The sequence below is a fragment of the Lipotes vexillifer genome, unplaced genomic scaffold, assembly GCF_000442215.2.
Source record: "Lipotes vexillifer unplaced genomic scaffold, Lipotes_vexillifer_v1.1 scaffold810, whole genome shotgun sequence".
Lineage (NCBI taxonomy): Eukaryota > Metazoa > Chordata > Mammalia > Artiodactyla > Lipotidae > Lipotes > Lipotes vexillifer.
Genome location: NW_006797357.1, coordinates 338,829 through 356,015, shown reverse-complemented (window position 1 = coordinate 356,015; position 17,187 = coordinate 338,829). Strand labels below are relative to the sequence as shown.

The window sequence follows — 17,187 nt, the reverse complement described above, 5'->3', positions numbered from 1 at the left end:
TGCAACTACTCAGATCTGCCATTGTTGCACAGAGGGAGACATAGACGATGTAAAAAAGAATAGGTGTGGTTGTGTTCCAATAAAACTTTATTTACAAAAACAGGTGTCAGGCCAGGTTTGACCCACAAGCTATAGTTTGCCTACACTTGGTCTGGAACCATTATAACTGATGATTGTGCCAATACTTGTGACATAAAGCAAATACCTTCAGAATTGGGAAAAATTAAAAATGCTGTGTGAATTTAGCATAATCTTAAAGTGTATTTTATGATATTTTTAAAGTTGATAATCCATGTCTAATAGAAATTCAGTTAGTTAGAAATTTTGTTAAGAATCACAATAATAATAATTAGCACTAGACAAAGCATTCTATACACAGTCTCATTTAATATTCACAGTAGCCTTATGAGGGAGGTATAACTAAAAGCCCATTTAATAAGTAGCTAAGGTTTAGAGAGGGTAGATAATTTGCCCAAGGTTTATGGTATCTAGTGAAAGAGCAAAGATTTGAATCCAGAGCTGCTAGACTCCAAAGCCCATGTTTTTATTCCCTACCCTTTCCTGCCTCCCACCACAGGGCCACACCAGGAAACTGCGATTACTATTCATCAGCGCCTCTGTTAACACAGAATGTGTGTTCAGTGACACACACATTTGTTGGAAACTTCATCACCAGGGGTACTGGATAGGCAGGAACTAGGATGCCAGGAACTAAGGGCTGTGGCAAACACTAACTAAAACAATATCAAATACTGACTGTAGCTCAAAACACACACAAAATATATATATATATATATATATATATATATATATATATATAGGAGTGCTAAAATGAGGCAAAAGAAGACATGGGTTAAGTTTAAGAAGAGAAAGAAGAGGGACTTCACTGGTGGTCCAAGTGGTTAAGAATCTGCCTTCCAATGCAGGGGGTGCGGACTCGATCCCTGGTCCGGGAACTAAGATCCCACATGCCATGGGGCAACTAAGCCAGCACACTGCAACTACTGAGCCTGCGCACTTTGGAGCCTGCTCACTCGCTGCAACTAGAGAGAAACCCGTGCACCACAACAAAGAGCCCACGTGCCGCAACGAAAGATCCCACGTGCCTCAACTAAGACCCAACGCAGCCAAAAACAAATAGATAAATAAATATTTTAAAATTTACAAATAGGGCTTCCCTGGTGGCGCAGTGGTTGGGAGTACGCCTGCCAATGCAGGGGACATGGGTTTGTGCCCCAGTCCGGGAGGATCCCACGTGCCGCGGAGCGGCTGGGCCCGTGGGCCATGGCCGCTGGGCCTGCGCATCCGGAGCCTGTGCTCCGCAACGGGAGAGGCCACAACAGTGAGAGGCCCGCGTACTGCAAAAAAAATATATAAAAAATAAAAGAATTTAAAAATAAATAAAAACTACTATGATAAAAAAAAGAAGAAGAGAAAGAAGAAAGCACAGGCAGACAAGTCTGGCGCTGGTAGTGTAAATGCCTGATATAATTCTAGATCTAAGCAAACAGAGAGAGATGGAGAATTGGAGGGTGCATTCCCTAGCTATGGTGTGTTTCAACAAATAGTTACTGAGCGCCTTTTCTATGCCAACTGCTCTGTGTTTATTCTAGATTTTGGAAATGAGGAGGAGGAGAGGAGGGAGGATCAGGAGGAGAAAGAAAAGAGACAAAGAACAAAAAGAACAATCTCTGCTCTCGTGGGACTTGCATCCTATTGATGGAGAGACAGGTAATAATCAAAATAAATGAGAAAACCTATAGAATGAGGAAGAGTAAGATCTGTAAAGAAAAATAAAGCAGGGAAGAGGGAATCCATTGCTTGCAATTCCTTGACTAAGACTCAAAGAAGCTATTTTATTACGAAACAGAATACAAAATATGAGTTTACCTGGGAGCAGTAACATTTTTAAAATTACCTAATTAAAGGTGTAGTGAGCAATTTATTGGGAAGTATAAACATTAGAAATTTCCCTAACTTGATAGTCAAATGGAAAGGCAAAAAGGAAGAAAACAGGAGTGAGCAAACCACGCCTGGGGTGCAGTCAATCCTGTGAGGGGAAGATTTCAAAAGAGAGGTTTCAGCCACTGAGGATAAATGTGGCAGATCTGACAGATTTTTATGACTTAACCCAGCTTATACTGACTCAGAACAAAATAAATACAAGCTGCATGTAGAACTTCTAGGCTCATGACTTGGTATCATATGATTTATGAAGTCTGATTTTCAGCACAAGCTTTGTTCCAAAGGAACTCTATTTCAAGAGGTTCGTGAATTACTCAAAGATTATGATCACTCCCCCATAACCTAAAAAGTCCTCACTTCAGAATCATTTTGACTCTAGAGAAACAGCAGCCTCTGAGAGGATAGGGACTACTCCTTGGACAGTTGGATGGGGTCAGGCATCTAAGTAAGAAGTTTATGTTATACTTACACTTTTCATCAATAGCTGGAATTCTAAGTGTGGCCACTGGAGACTCCCCAAGAGAATTGTAAGAAATCGCATATACCCGGTAGGTCTTGCCTCCCAGATACAATTTAAGCTGCTGGTTAGTGGTGTTCATTGTCTCTGTGAGGTTAGTGTTGTTTTCTGGAAAATACTATATGTTGTAGCCAAGAGTTTTCTCCAGGACCGGGGCTCCTTTTGCCTTCTGAACACAGAGGAAACAAAATTTATTGCCAAAAGCAAAGAAAGAAAGGCATTGAGACAGTCATAAATGGTGGGAATCGGGGTGGGAGGTAATATTAACCATAAGGTGCTAAACTACAATCAGGTAATTACCCTGCCGGGATGCATAACAAACCCTGTGCCAATAACAGCTTTATTGAGATATAATTCACACACCAGAAAAGTCACCTTTTTGAAGTATACAATTCATTGGCTTTTAGTATATTCATAGAGTTGTGTAATCATCACCACTGTCTAATTTTAGTCCATTCTTTTTTAAGCAGCTCTAATTCTTAGAAAACTCCTATTGAAGCAAAAGGAAGACCAGCCCCCAGGCGAGGGGAAGGAGGGCATTGAAGTCCATCTCACGTACTTCACAGGTTGGCCTACTTGATCCACGTGGGTCTGGCCCCACACGGTATGTGCCACTGTTTACTTTCCTACCTCAAAAATATGTTGACAGGGTTTCTCTGGTGACGCAGTGGTTAAGAATCCACCTGCCAATGCAGGGGACACGGGTTCAATCCTTGGTCCAGGAAGATCCCACATGCCGCGGAGCAACTAAGTCTGTGGCCACAACTACTGAGCCTGCTTTCTAGAGCCTGTGAGCCACAACTACTGAAGCCCATGCGCCTAGAGCCCACGCTCCACAACAAGAGAAGCCACAGGGATGAGAAGCCCGTGCACCGCAACAAAGAGTAGCCCCCACTCACCACAACTAGAGAAAGCCTGTGCGCAGCAATGAAGACCCAATGCAGCCAAAAATAGATAAATAAAAATAAAATCTATAAAAAAATACATTGACAGAATCATTCGTTTCCACACTTGATAACTGAGAAAGAACCCACAACATCTGGGATTGATTCTCAAAGATTTCCCAATGCCACTGCCTGTGCTTTCCCTTGCCTGCTGCCTGCTGCCTCTGAGGGTGTCCCTCAGCCCTTGGGGTGGGAGGGGAAAGGAGAAAGGTAGAAGAATGCTCCAACCCTGATGTGATTGGGATTGGAATGCCATTTGGAAAAACAGGGTGATTTCTCCATTTGCAAAAGGATTTTAAACTTGCCTGAACTTGAGCAAGTATGAGATAACCCGATGAGTGTTACTTGAGAATTCTGGGGACACACCAAGGGTTTTTGGCATCTCATTGCTCTCCTTCCTCTCTTTCCCCCAGCTCCTCACCTCCTCTCTCCTGTTTCCTGGCTGTTTCTCCCCTCTGTTTGCCCTTTTCCTTTCCTGCTTCTTCCCCTCCTTTTCTGTCCCTTTTCTTACCATCTCCTCTCATCTCTCCCTCCTCGCTCATCTCCTTTGCATTACCCACCTGGCTCCTCCTTTGTTCCTCACTCCCCCGCCTCCATCCTACAAAGGACCCTTCTTCTATCCTTGCACCCCACTATCCCAGTACTCAGGAAGTCACTTGTACAGTATATGTTGGCAGTAACTTCAGGACACACCAGTCCTACGTTTTCTGAGCATTGTATAGATTTAACTCTTACATTTAGGTCTTTGATCCATCTTGATAGGCTAATTTTAACCAGAACATGAATAGAGAGATTGGGGTATGAGGTGGCCAAGCTTGGAAGCCCAGGTTCCAGTGCTTTTATTTCAGTGCCACTAAAGCACAGTTTTCACTTGGGTTTGGCTGTGGTGTTTGACTTTTATATTTTTCCTTTAGCCGAGACAGCCAACTCCAGCATCCTGCAGTATAGCCTGGAGTCCCTGACATGAAAGACCTCTTACACTGTTCAGGTCATGGCCAGCACCAGTGCTGGGGGGAACTAGTGGCACCAGGATAAACTTCAAGACATTGTCAATTAGTGAGTGTTCCTTCAGTCCCTGGGAATGTCTCCTTGGCATTTCCTTTAGGCTAGTCACAGATGATGTTTCCCGAAGGCAAATGAAAGGGAGAAGTGAGAAGAACCATTTGCTCTCTGACTCATTGGCCTTCCTGGAAAGCATATGGGTGAGGAGGGAGGAGGGAGAGCAGGAAAATTAAGAGCTGAATTTGGAAAGATGGGTCATTTTGCTTCTTCCTGGTTAGCCCCGAATCTTCTTAGGGAGGAGGGATCAAGTGAATGCCAACTTCACTGTCACTCCAAACCAGCTCCCACCTCAAGGCTATCCCCAAGTTCATAGTCACCAGTCCCTGTGTGTCAAACAAGGGAAAACCGTGGTTGATCAAGCACCATTGGCCCACTTAACCTCATTGTTTGTGGAGTAAAGTGTATAATATGTTCTACTAATCAGCTTTTATATTAAAAAATGGTAGCAAGAGGGCTTCCCTGGTGGCGCAGTGGTTGAGAGTCCGACTGCCGATGCAGGGGACACGGGTTCGTGCCCCGGTCCGGGAAGATCCCACATGCCGCAGAGCGGCTGGGCCCATGAGCCATGGCTGCTGAGCCTGCGCGTCCGGAGCCTGTGCTCCGCAACGGGAGAGGCCACAACAGTGAGACGCCCGCGTACCGCCAAAAAAAAAATGGGAGCAAGAAAAATTTAATAAATACAACAATAATGTAAAATATAATATGATTCATACTGTGGTTATGGGGAATATTCAAGAGGGAAAGAAGACAGGCTGAAGAGGGAGATGAAGCAGAAAGAAGGAAGGAGAATGGGAGAAACAGAAATCTCTGTCTTTGAATGACAGAGGTTTGATTTTAAGGATATACTAACACTTTAAAAAAAATGAAGCTTAAAAGTGAAGGAACATTGCAAAATTTTCAATAAAAGCTATAAATAGTCTAAGTATTCTTGAAATTCTCCTGTTCATCATCACACATCCAAAAGAATAAAAATAGCTTATGGTTCTGGAAAATGTGAGTAAAGTATGTGTTTTTACACAGAAAACATGTTCTGTTTTTATTGACTAACATTGTCTTTTGGGAGTTCTTTTTGATATTGCTCTTTAAAATCTTTTAAAATCATGTTATATTTTCACAACACTAGGCACAAATTGCATTATCTGATGGAATTTTCTCTACGGGTCAGATTGAAGGCAAGAGCCTGCCTTGGAGACTAGAAGTTTCTTACCCTTGGTTCTTTTGTTTGTTTGCTTTTCATTTTTTTTTATTGGAGTATAATTGCTTTACAATGTTGTGTTAGTTTCTGCTGTACAATGAAGTGAACCAACTATATATATACCTATTTCCCCTCCCTCTTGGGCCTCCCTCCCACACCCCCCCCCTCCGTCAATCCCACCCATCTAGATCGTCACAGAGCACCGAGCTGAGCTTCCTGTGCATGTTCCTGCTCACTATCTGTTTTACACATGGTAGTGTATGTATGTCAGTCCTAATCTCCCAATTAGTCCCACCCTCCCCTTCCCGCCCTGTGTCCATATGTCCCTTCTCTACATCTACATCTCTATTCCTGCCCTGCAAATAGGTTCATCTGTACCATTTTTCTAGATTCCACATCTATGCATTAATATACGATATTTGTTTTTCTCTTTCTGGCTTACTTCACTTTGTATGACAGACTCTAGGTCCATCCACCTCACTACAAATACCCAATAAAACCTTCCTATAGGAGTTCACTGTGTTCTGTGGTTTAAGTGGGTGTGCTTAATTGTTCTGGAATTTCTGATCAATTGAAATTTAAAAATCTTGTTGCAATAATAGTGGTTTTGCCACTCCCGATGGTTTGAGATGGATCTGTCCCGTGTTTGGTTGGGGTCTTATTCAGTGTGTGTTGCCACCAGCTGCTCACAGGTAAAGCAGAAATTCTCTTTTACCAGCAAGTTTCTGCTTTTTATTTTTAGAATAAATCATCAGGGAAATGAAGAGAGGATGCTTTTGCTTTGTATTGTGGTCAAGAACTGATTAAATAATTTAGTGACCCCGGCACACACTAAAAATCATACACTTCAGTTGTGATCTCAGTGGCATATTTGTTTGCTTATGTTTTATTATGTTTATTATTGCAGATGTTCAGTAGTTCATTACTTTCTCTTATTTTTTTTTCCGAAAATTTAATTTGCGGTTGTAACTACAGTGTTTGAGAACTCAGCATCCTTGTTTCCTACAACTACTGATTAAAACAAAATGCTGTAAAATGTAAAACATTGTAATTACCTTCCCATGTCTTTGTTGTATTTGTGCTGAAATGTTTTCACATTCCTTTGTCTGGAAGAAATTCTTTGCTTTCATTTTGATTATGTTGCTTACCTTGAAATCAATAGGTTTTGATATTTTCTCTTGGAAGATTTTATATATTTTTGGGAATATGTAATATATCTAATAAAAGATAAATATTATCATGTAAAAAACAACAACAAAAAACCTCATACCTTTTTATGGCTGAGTGATATTCCATTGTATATATGTACCACATCTTCTTTATCCTTTCATCTGTTGATGGACACTTAGGTTGCTTCCATGTCCTGGCTATTGTAAATAGAGCTGCAATGAACACTGAGGTACATGACTCTTTCTGAATTATGGTTTTCTCAGGGTATATGCCCAGTAGTGGGATTGCTGGGTCATATGGTAGTTCTATTTTTAGTTTTTTAAGGAACCTCCATACTGTTTTCCACAGTGGCTGTATCAATTTATGTTCCCACCAGCAGTGCAAGAGGGTTCCCTTTTCTCCACACCCTCTCCAGCATTTACTGTTTGTAGATTTTTTGATGATGGCCGTTCTGACTGGTGTGAGGTGACACCTCATTGTAGTTTTGATTTGCATTTCTCTAATTACTAGTGATGTTGAGCAGCTTTTCATGTGCCTCTTGGCCATCTGTATGTCTTCTTTGGTGAAATGTCTATTTAGGTCTTCCACCCATTTTTTAATTGGGTTGTTTGTTTTTTTGATATTGAGCTCCATGAGCTGTTTGTATATTTTGGAGATGACTCCTTTGTCTGTTGCTTCATTTGCACATATTTTCTCCCATTCTGAAGGTTCTGTCTTTTCATCTTATTTATGGTTTCCTTTGCTGTGCAAAAGCTTTTAAGTTTAATTACATCCCATTTGTTTATTTTTGTTTTTATTTTCATTACTCTAGGAGGTGGGTCAAAAAAAATCTTGCTGTGGTTTATATCAGAGTGTTCTGCCTATGTTTTTGTCTAAGAGTTTTATAGTATCCGGTCTTACATTTAGGTCTCTAATCCATTTTGAGTTTATTTTTGTGTATGGTGTTAGGGAGTGTTCTAATTTCATTCTTTTATATGCAGCTGTCCAGTTTTCCCAGCACCACTTATTGAAGAGGCTGTCTTTTCTCCATTATATGTTCTTGCCTCCTGTGTCATAAATTAGGTGACCATATGTGTGTGGGTTTATCTCTGGGCTTCCTATCCTGTACCATTGATCTATATTTCTGTTTTTGTGCCAGTACTATACTGTCTTGATTACTGTAGCCTTGTAGTGTAGATTAGTCAGGGAGCCTGATTCCTCCAGCTCCATTTCTTTCTCAAGATTGCTTTGGCTATTTGGGGTCTTTTGTGTTTCCATACAAATTGTAAAATTTTTTTTTTCTAATTCTGTGAAGAATGCCATTGGTAATTTAATAGGGATTGCATTGAATCTGTAGATTGCTTTGGGTAGTAGAGTCATTTTCACAATATTGATTCTTCCAATCTAAGAACATGGTATATCTCTCCATCTGTTTATGTCATCTTTGATTTCTTTCATCGGTGCTTTATAGCTTTCTGAGTACAGATCTTTTGCCTCCTTAGGTTTATTCCTAGGTATTTTATTCTTTTTGTTGCGATGGTGAAAGGGATTGTTTCCTTAAGTTCTCTTTCTGATTTTTCATTGTTAGTGTATAGGAATGCAAGAGATTTCTGTGCATTAATTTGTATCCTGCCACCTTACCAAATTCATTGATTAGTTTTAGTAATTTTCTGGTGGCATCTTTAGGATTCTCTATGTATAGTATCATGTCATTTGCAAACAGTGACAGTTTTGCTTCTTCTTTTCCAATTTATATTCCTTTTATTTCTTTTTCTTCTCTGATTGTCATGGCTAGGACTTCCAAAACTGTGTTAAATAAGAGGGGCAAGTGTGGACACCCTTGTCTTATTCCTGATCTTAGAGGAAATACTTTCAGTTTTTCACCATTGAGAATGATGTTTGCTGCGGGTTTGTCACATATGGCCTTTATTATGTTGAGGTAGGTTCCCTCTATGCCCATTTTCTTGAGAGTTTTTATCAAAAATGGGTGTTGAATTTTGTCAAAAGCTTTTTCTGCATCTATTGAGGTGATCATATGGGTTTTATTCCTTAATATGGTGTATCACATTGATTGATTTGCATATATTGAAGAATCCTTGCATTCCTGGGATAAATCCCACTTGATCATGGTATATGATCCTTTTAATGTGCTATTGGATTCTGTTTGCTAGTATTTTGTTGAGGATTTTTGTATCTGTATTCATTGATGATATTAGCCTATAGTTTTCTTTCTTTGTGACATCTTTGTCTGGTTTTGGTATCAGGGTGATGGTGGCCTCACAGAATGATTTTGGGAGGGTTCCTCCCTCTGCAGTTTTTTGGAAGAGTTTGAGAAGTATAGGTGTTAGCTCTTCTCTAAATGTTTGACAGATTTCACCTGTGAAGCCATCTGGTCCTGGACTTTTGTTTGTTGGAAGTTTTTTCTTTTTTTTTTTGGGCGGTACATGGGCCTCTCACGGCTGTGGCCTCTCCCATTGCGGAGCACAGGCTCCAGACGCGCAGGCTCAGCGGCCATGGCTCACGGGCCCAGCCGCTCCGCGGCATGTGGGATCTTCCCAGACCGGGGCACGAACCCGTGTCCCCTGTATCAGCAGGCGGACTGTCAACCACTGCACCACCAGGGAGGCCCCTGTTGGAAGATTTTTAATCGCAGTTTCAATTTCATTATTTGTGATGGGTCTGTTACTCTTGGTTCTTATAGATCTCCCTGCTTCTGTTTTTGATCCTCTACCATCTGTTTTCCACACAGCAGCCAGAGTTTAAAATCCTAGACCCCCTGCTTAAAACCCACCAGTGGCTTCTGTTGTATTTTGAATTCAATCCAAACTCCTTCCCATTGCTTTCAGGACCCTTCCTCATCTGTCCCTTCCTGACCTCACCTCCCACCACTTCCCGTTTATGTTCCCATTTGTGCTTTTCCTTCTGCCTGGAATGCTTTCCCCAGCATGAACGTGGGCAGTTCCTTCTCATTATTCACATTAGCTCAGATTTCTCTTCTCCAAGTAGTCTTCCTTTGCCACCCTATCTAAGGGTGCTAACCCCCTACCCACTTTACCCTACTCTCTATCACACCATTTTATCTGAAATAATCTTAGGTTATTTATTGTCTGAATTCTTGAACCAGAAGGTAAGCTCCACGAGAGTAGGGATCTTGTGTTTCTTGCTTCTTGCTATTTATTTTATTACCCAGAATAGTGTTTGGCAAATTGTAAGTGCTCAGAAAATGTTTACTAGATGAATGAAGTTGGAGGATGAACCTGGGGAACACAATTTCTGTCAGTATTATTCAGGAAGAAGAGAAATTGAATGAATTTGAATTAAATTGAAAGAAAATGTTTAGGGTATATGTTGCTGAAGCTACTGGAAGAAAACATTAATCTTTGATTTTTGTCAAGAAAGTAAGGGGCTCAACCTGCTACTGACTTTTGTTCTCCTTTTCTCAAAGGCGTCTTTGAGATTTTCGTTATAACTTCTCTGGTTGGAGGTGGCCTTCTTATTCTCATCATCCTGATGGTGGCATATGATCTCAAAAAACCCAAGTGAGTTTGTAGACAACAGTGTGGGCCCTCAAAATCAGGGGTGGAAAGGGGTGGAAGACACCATGGGTGGAAGAGGGCACACTGCCATTAAGGGGTGTCCATTCATTTATTGAGTTGATACATATTTATTGAATTTATTGTATGCCTTACACTGTGGCCCATCAGAATTCTAACCAAACAGGAGGACTTGTACCCCCGACAGCACTGTGCACCGGGCCTAGGACTTTTTGAAGCCAGGGAAGTGCCAGCTGCCCCAAGGGCCTTGTGTGCTGTGTTCGGCATCTGAGACTAGAGTTGGGAAGAAGATCCTCTCTCTGTGTGTCTAGAGGGGACCCGTGGCAGCAGCAGGGGCCCTCAAAGCTACCAGCCTCTCTCCCAGGCAGAGCAGGGAGCAGGGTGCCCATGGAATTAGAGCACTGGCCAGCGTCTGCCCAGCACAGGCGGGTCCTTGCTTGTGGCGCAGTGTCGGAGGGCTCGCTGAGGGCCATTTGTCCTGCCTGCTCTGGCCACTGTAGGGAAGGAAGCTTGTCTTCAGGGTCTTGTGCTTTCTCTCTCCAGAGAGCCTCATTCTACCCTGAGGGTCAAGGGCTCTCTCCCCCTTAGACCGCTCTCTCCAGAGTTCCACAGTCGTGGGCCTTCTCTGCCAAGCAGCTGTGCTTAGTATGGCCAAGCTAATGTCAACCTCAGTCAGCTTTGGGTTGTAAGCGAGTCATCAGCACACGTTCTCGTACATTTTGCACGTCTGACAAGCTCCCAGGTGGTACTGATGCTGCTGGTTTGGGACCACACTTTGAGAATCACTGCTCTGAAGTGTGGGTATCTTGTAAGGCTTAGAGTGTTACCTTTCCTGGGGAATAAATCTCAAGGAAATGGCTCTGTGATGGTGTGATTTTCGGCATCAGGACCAGGGTGTGGAGATGCAGGGGTGGGAGAGCAGGGAAGAGTAAGAAAAGCTTTGCCTGGGGAAAGGTCTCCTCCCATCACGTCCCATAGTTGACTTGCAATTTCACTCCCCAAAGTACTTTGCTTTCCCAGTTTCTGTCAGGAGGCTGTGAGCTTGCCCTTATTCAATAGGGAGCCATACAATTCCCTGCATTGAAGCCCTGCTCTTTTGGCTTGGCCATGCAGTAGAAGTAAAATGCTTCTTGGACTCACTTCCTATTTTAAAATCTTATCTCTTATTAGCAAATTAAAGCACCTATGTTGGCCCAATGTCCCCAACCCTGCTGAAAGCAGTATAGCCACATGGTGTGGAGATGATTTAAAGGTAAACACTCTTGTTTTTGTTAAGGAGATTGTTGAGCAGGCTGGTTGTGGGAGGTGGACAGGGTGATGGACTGAGGTTTGCATAGGGTTCACATAAAGAGAACTCGAGGTTAAAAAGTCCCAGGGAATGGCTGGGAGGACAGGTGGAATCAGCCTTCCTGGAATGACTTTGACCTCATTCTTTGGACAAGAGGAAAGGGCTTTACCAGGCTCATAGAACCCAGTGTTTGCTGGGCATAAAACTGGTCCTATAAAGGGTGCCACGGAAGAGACACTGGCCCTACCCTTAAGGACCTGACTGTCTAACTAGAAAGCAGGAGAACCCAGCTATAAGATTGGAGACCATTTAAAAAGCAGCCAAGAGCAAGTTAATCTAGAGACCACCTGGGGACCCGAGGGGCCGCTAATGTGCATTTCTGTCCAGAGGCTGGGGCAGGCTGCATCAAATTGTTTTTCTCAGATTGGAGACATTGGCAATGGGGTTTTCTAGGGAGTTATCCATAATAGAAACCTCCCATTTTCATACATTTTTAAATTGAAAACTGTTCTGAAATTTTAAGGTTTAATTTCTTGGTTAAGTAGAAAGAAGCCCAATCAAATACAACCTTTAAATCCTTGTTATTGAAGGACTGTTTCCAATATTCCTTGATAAGGAATTTTTAATATTAGCCCCTGTTTCAACTCAGAAGTCTTTTTTTAACATGGGCGTGAAAATTATTTTTATTATTTATTTAATTAAATTTTGGTTGTTTCTATTTTCTTCTCTATCATTCATGTGTTACCTTATTTAATTTCCTTACTTACCAAAAATTATTAAGAGAGTAAACTAATTCATAGGCAGTCTTGTCTGATGTCTAAAATGTTTTTTGAATAATCTGTAGGTCTGGCCTCTGTAGCAGTCACTTATTAATCACTCACTATACGCCAGGCAGTGAGCTAGGCTCTGGGGATACAAAGATGTCGGACACCACCCCCACCAGGAGGCCACCTTTGATTTTCTGGTGATGTTGGGCAAGTTATTTGTCTTTGTGATAATTCTAATTTTGGTGCTTCCATCTTCACTGGGATTTTATGAGCATATGATTATGTGGAAAATAGCCTTGAGCTCTCTAGAAGAAGAAATTGTTTGAATATACTGCATTCTTCTCAGGAAATGGACCACTCTTGCTAACCTCCCATGGAAGGGCACCACTTCTGGCCTCTAAGAGGGGGGCTGGTCCAGAGGTGGGGCTTTGGGTGTTCCAAGCCTAATAGCTTTTGGCTACATCATATGTGGCCCCCAAATGACCATTGGGGTGTCCCTTTCTCTTTTCCAGGATAAGCTAAATCTGAAGGAGTTTGATGACTCTGTGAACACAGAAGAAGACGGGATTCTAAAACCATGTTCTGCCCCCAGTGACCTTATTGACAGGTTGTGGTAAATTTTGAGAATTTTCTGGAAGTGGTTTCCACAGAGGAAGCTGAAAAGGGTCAGGAAAATATCTTGGGAGGGGAAAAGAATGAGTACATGACCTCCCCATATGGGACTTATTGTCCCGCAGTTTCAGTCGAGATTCCACCGAGAGAATCGCAACACCTACGTTCTGGAACGCCAGAGGGGATTCTGCTCAGAAGCCAAAGAGCATCCTCTCCCTCCTACCCAAGGTTTAGGGCCAGACCATCTCTGTGGGGAAGGAGCACCAAACCCATACTTGAAAAATTCAGTGACAACCAGAGAATTTCTCATGTCTGAAAAACTTCTAGACCAAACCCAAAGAGAAGTCTAAGTGCCGCCACGGCTTGAATCCCCCTACGTCTCAGTGTGCATGACTCAGAGAGAAGACTTGGCTACAAGAGCTTCCTTAGCGTCTCCCCATCCCGCTTGTGTTAGAGAAAGTTTCTCACACCCCCGAGTGACTCGTTGAGCTTGGTTGGCCCAGACGTGTAGCTTGCTCGAGAAGAAAGGATGGTGGACTTCCCTGGTGGCACAGTGGTTAAGAATCCGCCTGCCAATGCAGGGGACACGGGTTTGAGCCCTGGTCTGGGAGGATCCCACATGCCGTGGAGCAACTAAGCCTGTGCGCCATAACCACTGAGCCCACGTGCCACAACTACTGAAGCCTGCATGCCTAGAGCCCGTGCTCTGCAACAAGAGAAGCCACCGCAATGAGAAGCCTGCGCACTGCAACGAAGAGTAGCCCCCGCTCTCTGCTCGTGCGCAGCAACAAAGACCCAACGCAGCCAAACATTAATTAATTAATTAATTAAAAATAAAGATTTAAGGGCTTCCCTGGTGGTGCAGTGGTTGAGAGTCCGCCTGCCGATGCAGGGGACACGGGTTCGTGCCCCGGTCCGGGAAGATCCCACGTGCCGCGGAGCGGCTGGGCCCGTGAGCCATGGCCGCTGAGCCTGCGCGTCCGGAGCCTGTGCTCCGCAACGGGAGAGGCCACAGCAGTGAGAGGCCCACGTACCGCAAAAAAAAAAAAAAAATTACTTCTTCATTCCGGAGAAGGATGGTGATCAGCCTGAGCACTTTGCAGAGGAAAAGCAATTTATTTACTTTTGTTCAGATAACAAGCTCTCGCTAAGGCCTCTGATGGATTGACTTGGAGGGGCAGTGGACACCAGAGGCGGACATGTCTGGCCTTCCTGAGGAATTGGGCCATGGGCACAGTCTTTGCTGGGGCCACTCCTCGCAGCTCCAAGAGAGACTTTCCCTGTTGCCAAAGGACAGTTGCTTAGTTGGCACTTGGGTGGTCTGCCAGGAGGCGAGGCTTTCTCCCTCCACCTTGACCTCCCTGGCTCCAGGCTACACCTCTGAGGTAGTGCTGACACCACTTTAGAGATTAAGTCTCTCAACATAGGGGTGGGAGGTGGTGTGGCCCTCCTGATGGTGCGCCTGAAATGCCTCATTACCCTCATTAAATCTCAAGTGTCTGTAGCAAAACCCCCACCCAGGGCTCTTGCCCTTGGTCCACTGCCATGGCTGGGGATGGAGGAACGAGGGAGGGCCTTGGCAGCGCACTGGGGAAGGGACTCTCACCGGGCCGGCAGGGCCACACCACTGTCCAGGCCACTGCCCAGCCCTGCAGACAGTTCCTGGAGGCCCTCACTGCCCCTCTATCTTGCACCCAAGCCTGGGAATAGAAAGATACCAAAGACTGCAGCAGCTTTTTACAGGGACTCTGTCCCCTCACACTGGCTCAGAGCCCAGGAATGCTTACTGAACACACCCTTCAAAGGCCTCTTCCCAGAAGCAGCTAAGCAGGGCCTGTGGACATGGAATGCTTAGCACCTGTGCTGCTCCAACACCAGGACTCCTCTGCCTTCGTGCGGCAAAGCCCAGGGCTTGCAACCATGGCTGGAGCCTTTAGCTCAAGTGCTAATGGCAGATACCTGGGAACTTATGGCTGGTCCTGGGCTCCTACCCTGAGCACAGTGACATCACATGACTTCCTGATGTGTGGCTAAGACTCACCTGGCCATCAGGGGAGGTCGCTGAGAGCCTGGTGAGATGGGGGCAGCAGGGCACAGTGAGCCCGGCATTTGCCAGAGAGAAAGGCTGACAGTAATTTTCCTGAGTGCTTGAGAAGTCAGTGCTTGTGTAGCGGGCACAGACTTCACAAGCCACCGACTCAGGTGTGCAAAACCATCACTTTACTTTTCTAGAACTAAACTTAATTTCTGGCCCAAGCCCCTGGCCTTTCGAAGTGGCCATGGCCCAGTGCAATGATTTGCGTTGCCTCAGGTTTGTAACTCTGTCTCACTGGGGATTTTGTGCCCCATCCACCCTGGGACTGGCTCTGAACGCCAGCGGATGTTCAGGAGAGCAGCACGGAGTCTGCTGCCCAGCGCTGGGCAGGGATGTGCCTGCCCGCCTCTCCGCCACCTGCCACTGTCCTCAGCCAATTGCTGAATCCTTATCACAGGTACAAGCAGGGGGGATGCTTTCCCAAAGCGCTCTCCTCATTAAATCTCCAGCGTCTGTAGCACCCTCCCACCCCCCAAATTCATCACTCCTAGTTTACAGAACAGCAACTACTGATAAATCAAGGAATAAGGGGGGCCTGGAGCAGGGCTCTGGGGAACCTGTGTCCTGGGAGTGGAAAGGGACCAAACGAAGGGGATACATGGGGTCCCGGCTGTGGTGGGTTCTCTCCGCCCTGATACCTCCCCCACCCCCGACTGTTGTGATGTGGGCACTTCTATGAGCCGCCAGTCCCTCAGAGTTCCAGACGGGGCCCTTTCCACCTGCTTCTGATTTGTGAACTCACAGGGGGTCCTAGCTTGGTGCCCCAAAATTCCTCCCTCCCTCCTGTGACCCTCTGCCACCTCCAGCTGAGGGACGGGGGCGGGGCGGAGGAGCCCCTCTAATCTTGTTTGTCTCACACCTGGGTGAGGCTTTTGAACCTGAAGTCCAAGAATCTGATGGCTGGGGAGAAAAGAAAAGGTCACAGATGGCTTCTGTGAGTGGGTTTCAGAGATGAAGATGTTACCCTCTTCTCTCCTCCCCTTATTATTCATTAAAGCCTGAATGAATTTTGCAAATACCACACCCTGGCCCTTTCTTCCCTTTTCTCACTTTCCTTCTTGCCTCCTGTCTTCTGCTTTTTTCCCACGACTCCCAGCAGCTTCTCATCTTTTTAACACTTCCTTTTTTTTTTTCCTATTTCTTGTTTCTCTTCTTTTTATTCCTTTCTCCCCTTCCCATCAGCCCCGCTTGTATGATTTCCAAATTTACTTTTGCTACCTTTGAGGGCTAGGGAAATCAGGGCCCTCTGTTTTGTTCTAGATGGTCCAAGATAGTTCCACAGGAGTCAGCATCTCCTCTAGTAAGAGGGGCAGGAAGCCCAGAAGTGCATTCTGCAGGCCACACACTTTGCTCTCCAGAGCAGATCACAGGACATGGCCTAAAAGAAGGCAGTGGTGACCTTCCTCTCCTGGAATTGAATCATGAACTGTCCCCACTCCCAGTGTCCTGTGCTGCCTCTGTGACTCGAGAAGGTCATCTGTGTTTTCTCTGTTAACTGTCAGAGAGACGTTGAGAGGACACAAACAGGGAAACTTGTGTTTTAGCAAGGTCATTAAAAACTGATAAAATTCCCGTTAGAGTTTTCTAGGGCTCTGGGAACCATGCAAACAGCTACGTCAGTGCCCTATCAGTAGCCTTTCTTTTACAATAATATCAGGGAAAAAAATTGTTAAAGAATGGCAGAGAAGCCAATTTGTGGTTAAAAAAGAGGGATGATACCTTCATTCTTAGGTGGCTGCAGTAAAACACACAGTAAAAGCACCAGGTGCAGGGCGGGTCCGGGTGGGGAGGGACGTGGCTTGAAAAGGGCCCCAGCGGTCCCCAGGCCGCTCCTACCTCGTGCGGGGAAAGCCCGTGCGGCCTGCCGGGCGCACACGCAGCCCGCGACCCCGCGCCCCGCTCTCCGCCGACCCCTACTAACTGCGGCGGCTGCAGGCACGCTGCAGACCCGGGCTCAGCCAGCTAGTCCTCAGGCCCAGTCTGGGCCCTGTTTCTGTGGACCTATGAGCTAGAAATGATCCTGACATTTTGAAAGGCTA

General features: G+C 44.9%; 1 protein-coding gene across 1 annotated transcript in view; it reads left to right on the top strand.

Annotated features, from left to right (window-relative positions):
- IL31RA (interleukin 31 receptor A) overlaps window positions 1–13,403 on the top strand; it is a 62,912-nt gene extending 49,509 nt beyond the window's left edge. Inside the window, 7 exon segments of the mRNA XM_007472183.1 lie at window positions 4,341–4,435; window positions 4,437–4,482; window positions 10,278–10,371; window positions 11,557–11,638; window positions 12,954–13,047; window positions 13,050–13,243; window positions 13,245–13,403. Coding sequence (XP_007472245.1) covers window positions 4,341–4,435; window positions 4,437–4,482; window positions 10,278–10,371; window positions 11,557–11,638; window positions 12,954–13,047; window positions 13,050–13,243; window positions 13,245–13,403 — 764 coding nt within the window.
- Window positions 13,404–17,187: the final 3,784 nt, after the last annotated feature.